The 15473-nt window shown below is 40.1% G+C and overlaps 1 protein-coding gene across 7 annotated transcripts in view; it reads left to right on the top strand.

The window, feature by feature from the left end:
• The window catches only part of SYNE2 (spectrin repeat containing nuclear envelope protein 2), a 196589-nt gene that overhangs the window by 144879 nt on the left and 36237 nt on the right, over positions 1 to 15473 (top strand). For all 7 annotated transcript variants that reach the window (XM_026849688.1, XM_026849685.1, XM_026849686.1 and 4 more), the window contains 11 exons: positions 1280 to 1450; positions 2807 to 2940; positions 3246 to 3450; positions 5394 to 5573; positions 7018 to 7146; positions 7701 to 7855; positions 8200 to 8347; positions 9551 to 9645; positions 11000 to 11234; positions 12629 to 12823; positions 13599 to 13724. In XM_026849688.1, the coding sequence (XP_026705489.1) occupies positions 1280 to 1450; positions 2807 to 2940; positions 3246 to 3450; positions 5394 to 5573; positions 7018 to 7146; positions 7701 to 7855; positions 8200 to 8347; positions 9551 to 9645; positions 11000 to 11234; positions 12629 to 12823; positions 13599 to 13724 (1773 nt within the window). The remainder of the gene's footprint in view (positions 1 to 1279; positions 1451 to 2806; positions 2941 to 3245; positions 3451 to 5393; positions 5574 to 7017; positions 7147 to 7700; positions 7856 to 8199; positions 8348 to 9550; positions 9646 to 10999; positions 11235 to 12628; positions 12824 to 13598; positions 13725 to 15473) is intronic.

Raw genomic sequence — 15473 nt, 5'->3', positions numbered from 1 at the left:
ATGAAACACCAAGTGCAGTTTTCTTCCCACGGACGACTGCTCTCAGCAGAGCCAGGCTGTGATTTCAAATATAGGTTAAGGAGATGTGATACATTGATTGTATTGTCCGTAGGCTGATCTTAAGACAGGGAGTCTGTGGTCCAGAGACATTTCACGAGCATGGTCTTTCCATCTTCCTTGTGTGGGCAGTAATTAGCTGCAGGCTACAAAAAGTAATTAGAGATTCCTCCCACCTGTACCATGATTCAAATGAGAATAGGGATGATTAGTCCATTTACTCCTGCATGCCTGGAACTAGGATACTAGGATACAATGATCCATGCACTCTATTTAGCATGCACTACAGTGTAGAAAAGTCTTCATCTTCCACTGTGTAGATGAATAGTCATAAGTGAAATCTGGCATCTGGCTTTGCCAGGTCCCCTGGAGACATGCTTGTTTGCTTGCCTCATTTTCATGCTCTTCTCAAAGCATCTGGTGCTGGCATGACTGAAAATAGATACTGAACTAGATGAATGTTTGGTCTAACCCAAGACATGCCTTATGCACTTACCTGATATGGAAGGATAAAAGTGACACATCACACTGAAGGAGGACTGTGGGTTTGTGTTTGCATTGTCTGGAAGTATGTGGCAAATGGAAACCATTTTTGCTCCAATATAGATTAAACAACTGTAGTAATGAAAGAGACATAGAAAACAAAGAGGATATCTACCATTTAATTTCATATGAGAATCCTGAAGGTCCTAGACTGTGATTCAGGTGGGTCTGCATTATTAAAGCACAATGGCATAAGAAGGATGATAGCTCTCCAGAGTATTGTAGTAGCATCTTATTCCATACAAAACAATTTCCCTTCAAATTTTCATTAAAAGGGAACTTGAACTCTGGATGAAACTATCCACTTCCTAAGAAGATTAAGTCTCTCAACTTTCTTCCACTTCACATTGAGTTTGGCAGAAAGGAATAAGCAGTTCATTATTTCACTATTTTTTTACTTTTGGGGGGCTTTTGGAGTTGTGTCTGATAGAACAGTGCTACCTTGAACTCTGGCTAAATATTTTATTTCCAGCAAATTCTTAGACTTCACTCTAAATACTGTTTACTTCTTGGTTTGAAGCCTGCACAATTCCTTACCAAGTAGGAAAATACTCCAACTTGTGAAATTCTTGTGGATTGTCATGGAGTGAGCATTAAGCTTAAATTTTGAAGTCAATGTAAAGGTGATTTATATGTCAGGACTACCCAAGAGATAGTAATAAAAATGGTTCATTTGCAGGTTGCACAGTTAAAGACCTCAATGCAGTCAATACTGGAGCAGTGGAGATTATATGATGAAGTTTATGCAGAAGTCAGCCTGACGACAACAAGATATTTATACTGCGTAGAACAGTGCAAACCTTCTGTGGTGTCATTGGAAGCTTTGAAAAAACAGGTCAAAACTCTCCAGGTAAATCTACTGAATTTGTCATATTTCTATACTTCTGGGCCTTTAAACAAACAAACTCCACTGAAAAAAAAAAGACAGAAAAGTTTCTCTGAGCAAGTGCCATTGATGTCAGTGGAATTATTTTTTTTTTTACGTCCAGAGGCACTCAGTACTATTTTTAGACTTTGTACTTTATTTAGCACATAAGTTCAACTTCAGTGCAATTTAGGTGCCAAAGTTCAAGAGACTACAAGTCAGTTGCTACCATGTTTGCCTTACTGTGGGCTAGCAGAATCTCCAAGGAAAAACTAATGCCATCACTGCATGTGTTTGCCATAGGTTACTCACCATTCAGGTGAAAGATGTTGGTTTTTAGCTCACTGGTTGAAAGGAAATTTGCTTGCGCTTCCCAGGAAGATGCTCTGCCATAAGGCTGTAGCATAAGGAAGGAGATGCCTGTGCATCAATGCTGGGACTCAGTGCAGAAATGAAGGGGACCTGGGAGAAAATTGGCAAAGAGACACTATCTCCTGATCTGTGGTTTGAATGCTCCCCTTGGAGTACTATGTCCCAGACACTGTGCTAGTGACCACTGACACATTTTGCATTAAAGTCTTATTTGCACTGAAGTATTTTTCCACACATAAACAGCACTGGAGTCAAGGTCCAGGACCAAGGATTCCCCTTCCCAAAAGCTGTGCCTTGGGCTGGGTGGGTGCAGCAGCCCTGGGGCAGAGCAGGGGGATCCCTGAGCCTGGCATTTATAATTGCTCCAGCGCAAAGTCAACTGTTGAGTTGCCCTTCAGAGAGCTGGGGTCCCCTTCCTCTCAGCAGTAAAGCCTGTATAAGTGCTTTCCACCCTCACCTGGGGACACATAATTACTGGAAGGAACTGGGCACCTTCTTACCTCCTTCTTTCCATCACCCTCTTTATTTTCAGTCTGGATCAGCTCACAGAGTTCTGCAATTGCCTGTAATAGGAGGCGAAACACATCGCCAGGGACAGGAGTTGTCAAGCCAATTTTACTGCCAGTAGAAATTTCCCTGAAATGGTGGCTTAAAATATAAACATTTTAGGTTTCTAGTGAATTAATTTAATCAGTACAAGGCTGTGGGTTTTGTAAATGAGCTTTTTCTTTAGGAGCACATAAATTACCTCAGTTTAAAATAGGCTTCCTGAATGTTTTTTTAATTTGGACCATTTCACCTCTCTGTTAGCTTCCTAATTTTTAGTGTCAGATGTTAGATTTTTCACAAACATTTTAATCTGTGCTGCAAATGTGTGGCATTATTGCTACACTATCCGTACCAATATATAGGGGAAGCTATACTTACGTTGTTCATCTCCCCAACTAAGTGCAATAATCCATTCTGCAGTCTCTTCAAGATGAATCAGAGAACAGTGAAGAAAGCTGGGCCAAGCTCCAGACTGCTGCCAGTAACCTGATGAAGAACTGCTCCCCCTCCTTTGCAGAAATTATTGAACAGAAGTGCACAGAGGCACGCACAAGGTAAGCTTGCAAAAAAGACCCCCAGTTATTAGTATTTAAAAAAAAAAAAAGTTGCTGAGACAAGACTTGAATGTCTTATCAGATTTTTAAATCTATATTACTACAACTCACCTGTCTAAGGGTATCTGCGTGAGGAGAGGCTGATATTACCTTTTTTGTGGTGGATCACAGAGCACAAAATGGTGCTGTGTCAGTGGGCTTTCAGTAACATGGGTCTGAATGCAAAGAAACTCCCCCAGGAATCCTACAGCAAATCATATTCTGGAGGAGAATCTACTAGGAAAATGCTCTTATCCTTTTGGCAGGTGGAACTCAGTAAATGAAGACATCACAGATCAACTGCGGGCAGCACAAGCAACCCTGCAGCTTTGGGAGCCCTTCAATACTTCATGCACTGAGGCAGCAGCCAAATTACAACAGCACAAAGAGCAGTGCACTCAGCTCTTGGATGCTCACATGCCCGAGGATAACATGATAGAAACCCTGAAGCAAAGGATACAGGATATAAAGGTACATTAATGTTTCTGCTGCCTGGCACAAATCAGAATTTATTTTTGAGGAAAAAAATCAAAATAACATCTTCTAGCCCCCTCCACCCTCAAATACAGTCAGTGGAAAACATAAAATCTATGGGTTTTTTTCCATTAACAAGCACCTTTGTATTTTCTTTAAATACTTTGACCAGATCCTGACACCAAACGAAACTAGAGTTCGCATAAGATGAGAAAAAAGCAAAAGGGAGCAATCATATTCCATCTCTGCCCCTTTCTGCTTTATACAAAGGATTAGTCTTGTGTTGGAAGAAATTGTTAAACCAAAAACTATTTATATGGGACTGCTTGGGAGGAGATATAATATCTACTAGAACAATAGGTGGGGAAAATAGACCAGTTTTCCATAACAGAGGACCATCCTGAAGTCTTCCACAGTTTTCAAATTGGTTTATTTGGCTTTGGTACTTTTTTTGGCCTGGTCTGATAATTTCACAGATTTCTGAGCTCATTAGATTATCCTAATTGCTTCTGACTTTAGGCAAATGAGATCTCATGCTGACACCACAGGGTACATTTGACTCTCCCAAACAGCAAAGCTGTCATTAGTTTCTGACATTTTTGGTTTCTTCAGACTGCAATAAAGAAATATAATAATCTTTATTTCAGGACAGAGCAATGATTCATCACACTTTATGAATCTCTAGCATGTACTTGAAGAAGTCAAAAGTACTCCATTTTGCATGTGGCCAATTAAGAAACTTTACATTGTAGGAATGAGAACTCGTATTTCTTCCTATGTCAGAAACAACTGACAGCAGCAAAGATTAGACCAAAACATTTTCACTTTCTTCTGATCTATTAATGTCTGTGACATAAAATCATCAATAGGTCAGCAAAAAGGCATCACATTTGCTGAAAATTTGGGGGAAGTTTTGCACCTACAGAGCAAGGCATAACCACTAGAGTGCCATTAGCACTGTAGATCCTGTCCTGGTATGTGTGGGTAGGACACATGGAATTTATTGTGGTTTTTTGAAGGTGGTGAGTTAGAAGAAAGAGGATCAGTGATATGATTTGAAAATACATGTGCATTAGAAACTGTATTTTAATCTCTCTAATCTTTTCTTCTAGTATATATTAGGAAAGATTATGGTTTTATGGAACTCTGTTGCCACAATAAATAAAGTCCTATACAGAGAGTAAGAAATCAAAATGGGTTATCTTCTAAATGGCTGAAGTGGTGGTTTACAATATGATCCATTCCAAAGACAGGGGTCAGGAACTAAGAGCCATTTTGATTTTTAGGGAAACATACCTACTTTTTTCTATCAGTCTTTGTTCATCACCCACAGAAGAGACTATATACAGTGACAAGTTCCAGGGGGTTTCACAGCAAAAAGTAAATGACAGTTGTCCAGGTCAAAAGAATAATCAGATACATTCAATGAGTTAAAATGACTCCCTTTGTTCTTATACTGCCTTTGGAGTTTAATTTTATAGCATCATGACTGTAGTAAAGGGGAACAAATAAAACCAAAACCATAGTCCTCAGTCACTAAGGGATCCAAAGTACTGGTATGTTTGTAACATAACAGCATTTCTCATTGGCAGCATGGGCCCATTTCTCCATCTGCTAGTGTAAATCCATTCTGTAGAGAGGGATATTCTGATTTCTCTCTCTAATCTCCTCTGTAGCAGTAGTATCTCACTGCCTGAAGTCACCGGTGTTCCACTGAACTTTGAACTGTGCCTTTCCCAGCAGTGGAGTCAATGGATGCAGTTCCCATTATCCTCTGAGTAAAAGACTGAAGCTTTCACCATAACTGAATTTGGCTCCCAGAGGAGATCAACAAAAAGAGCTTAGTTACAGCAACAAAAGATACTAAATGAAAGTGGCACATGAATGACGATCTGATTCATTTGCTGACTTTTTTTTTTTCTTTTCCCTTCTCTCATCAGAATTTACAGCATAGCCTTCAAAACATAGCAGGATGCCATACCCAGATGTCTTTGTTGGCTGATAGGATAAAACAGCAGGCTGGGACAGCTGCACAAGCCATTCTGTTGGAGAAGCTGCAGCCACTCCAGAGAGCATCCTATTTGGAAAAGATGTTGCAGAGGAAGTTAGATGAGTTTGAGGTATTTTTTTGAATATTAAATTGTTTGTCAGTGTGAGATAACTTCTTCACTAGAGCCCTGTAGTTCTACTGAAATAAAATTTCAATAAAATAAAACTCGACAGTATGATCAACTATGTAAAGAAATAATACATGAAGCCAGAGGGACAGCTGAAGGAAGGGTTTCACACTTCTTACCTGCTTGTGTTGCTCTAACAAGCCTTTGTAAGTGGACCTATTCCAGTCAAGCAGTATGGGACCCTCAGATGATTAATGGTTAGGAAAGGTATTTTTATTCTATGACCTTCAAAGTAGGTTGTAAATTTTCTCAGCTATGCCTTGGAAAAAACCTGAGGGCTCCATTTACTTTGATAAGAGTGCACACAACGTCCTAAAACAAACAGAAAACTGTGCTCATTGGATGCAGTTTTGAAGACCAGATTCACAGCCCTGTTCAGGCAGAGTAGGGAGGGACCTGAATCCAGGTTTCCCCGTATGATGCTCTGCTCACAGGAGTGCTGTGGGATTGACTTCCCCCCGCACCAGTATTCCTGACAAAACTTCCAAGCAAATGTACTGCTGTACATTTACTGATGTAAAACTAGTCTGTTGCTGTGAAAAAGTCCGGTTTCAATGAATTGTTCTGTTCTAATGTAAACCCAAATTCATCAAGAAATTTTCAGCCAACTCTATGTATGACTTCATCTACCAGCACAGTTCAGTGGCTGGAAGCCAGATATCTTTGTGAAGATAACAGATTTCTCATATTCCCATACTTCTCACCCCATGAAGAATTTAATTTCTGGGTAGTTATTTTCTCTTGTGTAACCCTGTAGTATTACCACAGAACTGTCTCTCTCCCCACACCAATTTTGGCCATTCATTCCTTATAAAAATGTTGCTGTTTTATTGTTATTAGAGATGTGGAGCTTAATTCTTGCAATAAAGAAAAAGCTTTCCTGGTGCTCTTCTCCCTGGCCTAAAGAAACCAACCTAGTGAATAAAACAGTTGAATTCCAGCCCTACTTAGTTCTCTCCACAGAGCTCACATAAGCTGTACAGCCTTGGCTGTAGATACATGGGAGCAGGCCTTGTGTGCAGCTCAAAGGAAGCTCATTTTCACAAGTTTCTTTCCTCTGATAAGCTAATTTCACAATAAATTGCCAATTTCACAATAAATCAAACAGCCCAAAGCTACAAAAAGGTATTGCAGATGCACCTATTCCTTCAAGGTACACATGAATCTCTCAGGATTTAGAGATTCAGTTTCTTGCCCTCTGCTTTGGCTTATATTTTCCCCTTATCCAGTGCAAAAATGGAAGAAGTTCAGTAAGTGAGTTATAAGTACATTGACTTTGGATTTAACATCCATTTGTTTGCCTGACAATACTGCTTATTGCTCCTTTTTGTATACTGAAAATGTGTATTAAATAAGAATTAATATAAATATGCAATATTCACCTTAGTTCAATCTTTCACAACTGGAGGATTTCAAGAACTGCCTTGAAACACTGGAAGGTCATGTCAAGAATTGCACGGATGCCTTTGACAGCCTCTGTCTAGAGGGAGAAACAGACAACTTAGAATTGCTCATGGTATGTTTGGATTCCCAAGTGCAAAAAGATTCTGCTCAGGATTTAAGTGTCTGTATGATTCTAGTTCCTGCTTACTTCAAGAAACTTTTTGAGACCTAAGTATTGTAGTTATAGCACTTCCATCAGAGTAACTATAATCTCATCCAAAACACAAAAAAGCAATGATTTAAGTTCATAAAAACTCTAGATATGTATTGCAGGCTGAATGTCTGCATGGAGGGGAGGAAAAGATAGATTTGAGGTTGATGGGAGATCTTTTTCCCTAGCTTTGCTCTGGAGCCACCCTGTTGGCCTCAATGTAGGGTACAAAGTAAATCTGCAGGTACCAGCTCTTGAGTATCTGTTTGGTATTTTTGGAAAAATGGGCCTTGTGTAAGGGAATTGCGACTTTTTTGTTTCCTATGTTCTTTGAAGTTAATACAGAAATGTTGGGAGGTTTTGAGTTAGCACTTTGGATGCATAACATGCAGATGCTTTCTACAGAAGAGGCTTCTGTATTTCTTTGAAATGAAAAAAAGGCAGTATTTGCAACTAATTTATTTTTTTAATTCCAGAATCACACACTGGACCTTGCTGCACTTTCTCCAAGCATAGAGAGTTTGAATGAAGCAAGCATTAAGTTGCCACTCAGTGATTTCACTCTGCAGAAAATGCAGAGCCTGACTCGGCAGTGGAGCCAGAAGACAGCAGCTGCTCTGGAACGCTGCAGGTCTGAAATGCAAACACAAAGTCACTACTAACCATTTCCATTTCTGTGGGGAAAATCAAAACCAAACTGAAGCATGGGAAGTCGTGTAATCTGTTCTCAGCTTTCTCAGGGCCTTTCCAAGTTGACTTCCTGCCCTTTCAATTTATTTGATTATTCAGTAGCTATTTGTATTCCAAGTCACTTGAAGCAAAAATCTGGATATTCATAGGTGAAGAAGGCAGGAAACTGCCAAGCAAAACCCTATTACGTTCGTATTACTCACCACCACATTAGACCATATGCAAGTGTATCCAGAAAAACAACGACCAACACAATAATTTCTGATTATTTCTTTTGTTTTGCAGTATGCTTGAGGGGACTCAAAATGATGAAAAGAAATTCTTTCAGAAATGTGAAAATTGGATGAAATTCCTAGAAAAAATGAAAGAGGCCTTAAAAACAAATATTCCAGGACAGTTTGAAAAACTGCAAGAGCAACAGAGAGTATATGAGGTAAAGCTGACTCTATAAATTGAAGCATCTTCTTGAAAGGGAGCGGTAAATCACTAGAAAAGTCTATGCCTTTTGAAATTAGATCTGGGCAGAGTTTTACAGAGCATTTCACTCTTGAAATGTGTCCTTTTACTTATTCAGAGGAAAACTCTGAAATGTGAAAATCTTTTTCCAAAACGGATGGATACCTTTTTGCAGAGATCAGACCTTTAGGAGTGCATCCTCAAGTGTTGTGTCATGGAAGTCCTGGATTTCTCCAATCCTGAGGTTATTTGTCTGTCTGCCTGTCCCAGAGCACTGAGGCCTACGGCAACTAGCTAGGCAGTTTGCTGGTGATCTGGCAGGAACCTTAACAGTTTCTGGAAGAAAAACTGTGTTTTAAACCAAAAAGTTTTCACAGCATATTTATGTTTTGACCAAAATTGTTAGATTTTGGTGCAAATCTGTTTCCCTGGCACTTTTCGAAGCACTTGCTGTTTGTTATGTAGTGTCTCATACGTGTACGACAGTATCCACTCAGGGGAGAACATTTATTTCATGCTAGCAGTAGCATGTGGATGCACTTCTAAGCAAAGTGTCCTATCTATAGACTTTGTCCTAGTGGCAAGAGGATGGAAAACCAACCAAACTACAGAAGAAAACATCATGTGGTAAATGCTAAACATCATAAACTGTTAGGGTGAGCTTTGTGCTGCCACAGTGGACCACAGCTTCACACTCCCCAAAGTATTGTGCTAATTCCATGGCGTGTTAAGTCTCTGCATGTTAGTGGTACCCATTAGGGTCCATAGAAATTTATTTTCTCTCTTAGACCTCTCCAAATAAATCATTCATTGCAATGAAATTATTTCTAGAATAAACTTTTGCTAGTTATTATAAACAATAAATTCACCTTTTATACCTTTTCTGTAGGTTTCTGTTTAGATTGCATTTCTCATGAATGAGTCCAGCAAACTTTAGGCTTCAGACTACCTGTAACATACAGCTCCTGGTGGGTTCTGCTATCACAAATGTGCAAATTCCTCCTGGTATCCAAAAAGTGTGGAATCTTTTAGGATGCATTTGGCACTAGCACTTGAAAATAATTTCAGCATTTCAGCATTTAGATTTAAGTAAATGCTGTCACTCTAGAGGAGCAGAACCATCTTTCATAGAAAAGGAGGTTCACTGAATAGTAAAAACTTGTTCTTACGGTATTTTCAGATGCTGCAAACTGAGATTTCCATAAATCAGCAGACATTTAATTCTATCATAGCAAAAGTTCTACTCTCTTTGGAATCTGGAGAAGCAGAGAAAAGGTAATCTATTTGTTTTCTCCCTAAGATCTTGGTAATTCAGTGAATAGGCTCTCTTCCTTGGAGTTGGTATTGAATATTTGCTCTCATGAGGACATAAACCCAAATTCTTGACTAAGTTCACTCTTTAAATAACCCGTTGGCACATTCTGCAGAAGTGTGAGAAGGTGCTGTGAGAAAGAGGTGCTCTGGCCGGACTGCATTTTGGATAGTAACTGGATGTTCTGCCTAACAAAAATAATTGCTTCTGAACAGGAGGCTTCCTTGTCTACTTCTACCCTGCAGTTGTTGAAACTGTAACTGTGGTTGAGAAGCTACCTTCTTAAAGAGGGTAACGAGGATGATGCATATGAAGGATCATTTCTCTCTTCCTAGCCCTCTCTACTTTTTCAAGTATCCACCTTGCCCCTGGCATACATGACAGGGCATTGAGTCATTGGCCATGCAACCCAAACATATGGTAGCTAATCCTGGTGTTTTTATCACTATGATCTTAAACTTGTCTCTTAGTGTAGAGTGAGAAGCAGGAAGTAATATTTGTGAGCAGAGGTTCAACTGCCTCAGGCGTTTCTTCTGTGAACACATTGCCGCTCTCTGCCACTTTTTGCAGCTTCCAGAGAGGTGGCAGGATAGTGTGTGTCCTCTCCTCAGCCAATTCAGTATGAAGTCCACAGCTTAGCTTAAAGCTTCTGAGTAAGACAGGGCTAAACTAAGCAAATCTGCTACATTTTTGTGTTGAAACTAGCTCCACAAATGCAAGTGTTTGTTTGAGTTAATCTGGCGGCTGTGGCCTCCTGCAGAGGAGCAGAATTGATAGATGGGAGTTGTCTTAATCACTCCAACTAGATCTGCTGGGTCATCTAACCACTTTGTAGAAGAGGCCAAAAACAGCTTGAGTGGGTTCAATAACAACACAGAACCTTTTCACTTTGCAGTTAGGTCTCACTGCTGTAGAATACGATGATGGTTGAACTCCCACTTACAGCCTGGTAAAAGCACCGATCAATTTTGCAGCATAATCAGAGACCTTGTCACACTTGCATTGACCTTAGTCCTCCTTGTTCTTCAGAGAAGTGTTTAGTGCATATTCTTTCTGTGATTGCTGTACTATATGATGCCATATCACAATAGCAACAATGACTTGTATTATCCATTCTCGTATCACATAAAAGCTTTTTTTGACTGCTTAACAGATGGAATACAGAGAGCAGGGCTGAGCTTAGGGCTGCATAGAGCTTTTTGCATAGTTGGGTATTGTAATTGGTATACAATGTCACAAATGGAAATCTATCACAATTATTGTAAAATGCAGCCTTGAGTTCAAAATTTATTAACACTCAACACTTGCCATTTTCAGAACAGAGTTTATTTCCAAGCTCACACTGCTGAAAGAGCAGTGGCAGAATGTTATCCGGATGGTTCAGCAGAGGAAGAAAGATATCGATGGACTTGTGAGCCAATGGCAGCTCTTCAGGAGTTCCCTGCGGAGTCTCACCAGATTTCTTGCTGATATAAACAGCTTCCTCATAGCTGTGAAGAGCCAGGACTGCTATAGCATTTACCAGCTTAGAAATCTAATTCATGATTTCAAGGTACTGTGTATTTATTTATCATAAATTAAAATCTGTGCTTTTTTTCTCAGACTGAAACAAATTCTGTCCAGTAAGGTTAAAAGCTTTAAAATCACATGCTTGGGAAAACCAATTGCTGACACTTTTTCTTAAAGCTGAACATAAATGAGAAAACGGTGACATTGTGAAAGGCTCATTATACTAGGAAACTTCCTGGTCAATATTGTCATTTAGTAGCTTTGTACGCTTTAAAAATATTACTGATAAGAACACAGAAATGCAGGGTGCCAGGGAGATTTGGCAGAAACCCTGGTCAAGAGGTACCCTGTAGGTCTGTGTGCATCTTACTGACACAGCTGCTGAATACAGGCCTTGCAGTTTGCCTGAAGGAAGCAGGCACATATGTGGCAAGACAGGCCATATGGGTCCTGTGTAGGCAGCGAGGGGCAGGAGGTGCCAGGAGCAGAAGATAAAGCACTTGCAAGGGGGTCTGTCCTTGGAGCCACCACTCCAACATGCACAGACCTGGGCAGCAGTTCTTCACGGCTGCGAGTTCTGCATTTCACATGCAGTGGAAAAAAATATTTTCCTTTCTTAATTTGGGATATCTTGGTTTTCCATTTAATAATTATGCACCTCTTTGTTTTATAAGAAAGTAAAAACGAGTAGCGAACTTCATGGTTGCTTAAGGCAATCAAAAACCTTTCAAAAATACATTATTAAATGCCATTTGCATGGTCGAAGATTAACACATTACCAGTATTCCATTTGGCATTTGCCCTGTTTATTTCATCTTTATTTTTACCTGCTGTGTAAAGATGATTTTCAGTAGATTTTACAAGTTAGCGCTCATGCTTTTCCTTAGTGAGAAAAGCCAGAAAGTCTTCTCCCTCCTACTCCAAATTGCTTTTCTCTTCTGCTGTTGTTTTACAGAAAGAAACATCAATTGTATTTGCTTGTGTTCTAGAGAAATTTGTGTTGTAGGCAAATTGATATTGATGGCTTACTTCACTTGGAGTATGTCATGATTAACGGAGCTGTTATCACTGAAAAATTTGCCTTAGTTGTTGATGCTAGAGGTGCTAACAGAACTTAAACTGTTTTTTCATTCTAACTCAGACAACTGAATTTCCATCTTTTTCTAACTGCCGAACTTTCACCCTACAGATTCAGTCTGTGAAAAACTATTGTAGAGTTTTATAGATCGGAACATCAGAAAGAATCTGATTTTTCTGAAATTAAAAAAGCAAATAGCAGAAAATCTATTATTACTCTTTTGTGAACATGAACAAACTAGTGCCTTGAAACTCGCTTTACGAGTCTTCACTTCTTTCCAAGTGAAATGCCAGGAATGCGTGTCTAAAGCTTGCTAAGAAAGCTTAGAAACTTGATTTTTGTTTTGTTTTGTTTTAAAGAGTAAGACAGTGATTCTTCAGAGGTGGCAAGCGATGTACTCCTTAATCATCGATGTTGGGGAGAAGTTGCGCAGCGTCTCTGATCCCGAGACCAGCGCTGTTCTCCAGGAGGAGCTCAGCCAGTTACAGCAGAGTTGGGGGGACACACAGGTCCAGCTGGAGAAGAAGAAGATGCAGCTCAACAGCACCCTACAGGTAGATGATGCCTTCCCCAGGGAGGAGCAGCACCTGCTTCTCTGGCATTGGGCCTCAATATCTTCCCTGCCCCACTGTCGCCAGGGCTGGGCTCTGTAGCAACAAGGCAAATGTTGAGCTACTGCTCACTGCAGAGGGGCTCTGAGGGAAGTGCCTGTCATGTGTCATCAGCGCTTGTGATAAGCTAAAACTGCGGTCCCCTGATTCTCCAGAGGAGAAGGGGGTTGGCATCCATTTGTTGCTAGAATGGGTGTTCCTGCTCTGTTTTCATGCTCCCTGTGGCCTGGAGCTCTCTCCTGGTTCAGGCTGTGAAGCCTGAGCTAAAATTTAGCTTAGAGGGAGTAGCATGACTTGTTGCTCCTCCTGTTGTTGCACCTCTGAACAAAAGGGTAGGTTATATTTATTTCCTTAGAGCAATAAATTTGCTTTCATGGCTAGACAGCACATAGGTGTGTCTTAAAATTGAATACTGTCATGGATACAATCCGCAATCCAAAAAATATGCTAAAAGCCTCTCAGGTTGGAGAAGACAAAATTAGCAGAAATGCTCTGTAAGACAAACCTTAAATACAAGAAAGGGTGCAAGTTGTTCTGTAAATCTATGCAAATTCTTGTGGGTGGTACAGTGTCTTAAAAAGCAAATCCAAATAAGCAGAGCGCATGATTATTAATTTCAGTGGGTTGAAGAGGCTATTTTGTAACATATCCATATGGTACAATACATCATGATAAAGTATCTTAACTTTTTATAACTTCCTTGGGTCTCCCTGAGCAGAGTTGGGACTGCTGTGAAAAGCAGACCAAAGAATTAGAAAGCACACTGCAAGAACTGAAGGAGAAGGTAAAAGATCCACTTCCAGTTGAACATGAAGAGCTCTACAAAGCCAAGGAACACATTAAGGTATTGAACAGCCATATTGTATTTAAATAGATGTAGTCTTTGCACAACACCTGATCCCTGTAAAATTACTTTTTCCTCTTAGTTGCTCTTCAGTGACACTGAATTTCTCTCCTTTATACCATCCTGATTGCTGACAATCTGCCAAATCCAGCTGACCTAGAAGATTACAAGAGTAGTAGTTGGATTTTTTTTTTTTCTGCTTCTGCTCCTCTGCTCCCTTTCCACAGTCTGAATTTATAAAATAAGCAGTTCCTCAGACAAAAGGGAAAAAACTCCCTGGTCTCAGTTCAATTGGCTGCTATCCTAATGGCTAAATCTCCCTTTTTATTTTTCAATCCATTTTGGACAGGGAGTTCCTCAGGCAGGAGACCTTGTAAGTCAAAAAAAACATCATGTGTACCTGCAGGATCTGAGAATAATTAAAGAGAAGGAAAATGAAGAGTAAGGGAGTGGCAAAAGCCCTTGCAGCCCATAATGCACCATGAAAATTAAATGGCAAGGAAAGCATTTCCAAGGGATAGGAGACATTTTGTCTGGACTGGTCAGTCTTTCATCATCCTTTTATGAAATGAATTGTTGACCTATGTAGTGGGAATAAATAAGCTTATTAACAAGCCAAGGCTTTGAACTCATTATCAGCGGTCTGAAATCCTCTTTGTGAGTGCTGGCTGCTTTTCCCACGGCAGCAGTCTTGCTGCATCCCTGAATTATTTGTGAGATGGCAGCACACAGCTCTGCCTCTTACTCCAGTAAGAGAAATTCATCCACAGAGGCATCAGTGTCAGACAGTGCCAGTGCAGTTGCTGCTCTTGGGTGTCACAGTAAAATAAAATAAAGGATCAAAATGGCATGGGGGAGAAGGGACCTCCTTTTCTCTCCCTGCATTTCGCTCTTCAATGGAATAAAGCTGTTTTTCTCAGGCCTGCACTTTATATGAGGCCAGCATAGTTCCATCATTAGCTCCATTAATGCAGGGATTTGATCCTTGTTAAGAAACATAATGCATGTGTTCACATTTATACAGAGTAATTTGTTGTGAGCTCAGGTAAATTTTAGTCTAGGGTTTGTTTTTTTAATTCCAGTGTTGAAGCCAATCAGATTATTATTTTTATGATTTAGATGAACTGGCAGCATGAAAAGACCTGTGAAAATGCTCACAGGGCTTGGACCTAGCACGCTTCTGACACATACACAATTTTTTTTCTCTTTAAAATGAGACAAATGGGATCCTCTGTAAGAGCTTTTTGTATTAGATGCGCCAGTGACACTTCCCAGCAACTGCATTGCAAAATGGGACCTAGTGCCTTGTGTGTAGCGTTGTTTCCCAGCTGCATGCAGTCGTGTCTCTGCCTTTCAGGTGACAGCTTTAACACTGATAAGGAAAATGCATAACCTTGTTATAAAGGGAAAGGGGAGTCTGGGGAGTAAAGCAGAAGAGAGAGAGCGTATTTCAGCGTATAAGCAGCTTAAAAGCTCCACGTTTCTGACAAATCTGATGAAGTGCCTTTGAACTCATTAGAGAAAGGAACCAATTTTATTTTTTTAGCATTTAAATAAATAACCTGAAATTGGAACAAATGCAGGTGGAGAGCAACTTGACCAAAATAATAATAACCAAAAAAAAAAAAAAGAAAACCCGAAGAAGTGGCCCCGTTCCTTCCTGGCTGAGGGAACCCCAAAGGCTGTCCTAGAGCCACGGGTTGCTCCAGGACTCGGGCAGCGTTCGGGCGCTTTGGGCTGCTGCGAGGG

The sequence above is a fragment of the Athene cunicularia genome (assembly GCF_003259725.1).
Source record: "Athene cunicularia isolate RWA chromosome 5 unlocalized genomic scaffold, athCun1 chr5_part1, whole genome shotgun sequence".
In the NCBI taxonomy this organism is placed as follows: domain Eukaryota; kingdom Metazoa; phylum Chordata; class Aves; order Strigiformes; family Strigidae; genus Athene; species Athene cunicularia.
Note: the sequence above shows the minus strand (reverse complement) of the source record. Positions and strands in the feature narration are given on the sequence as shown.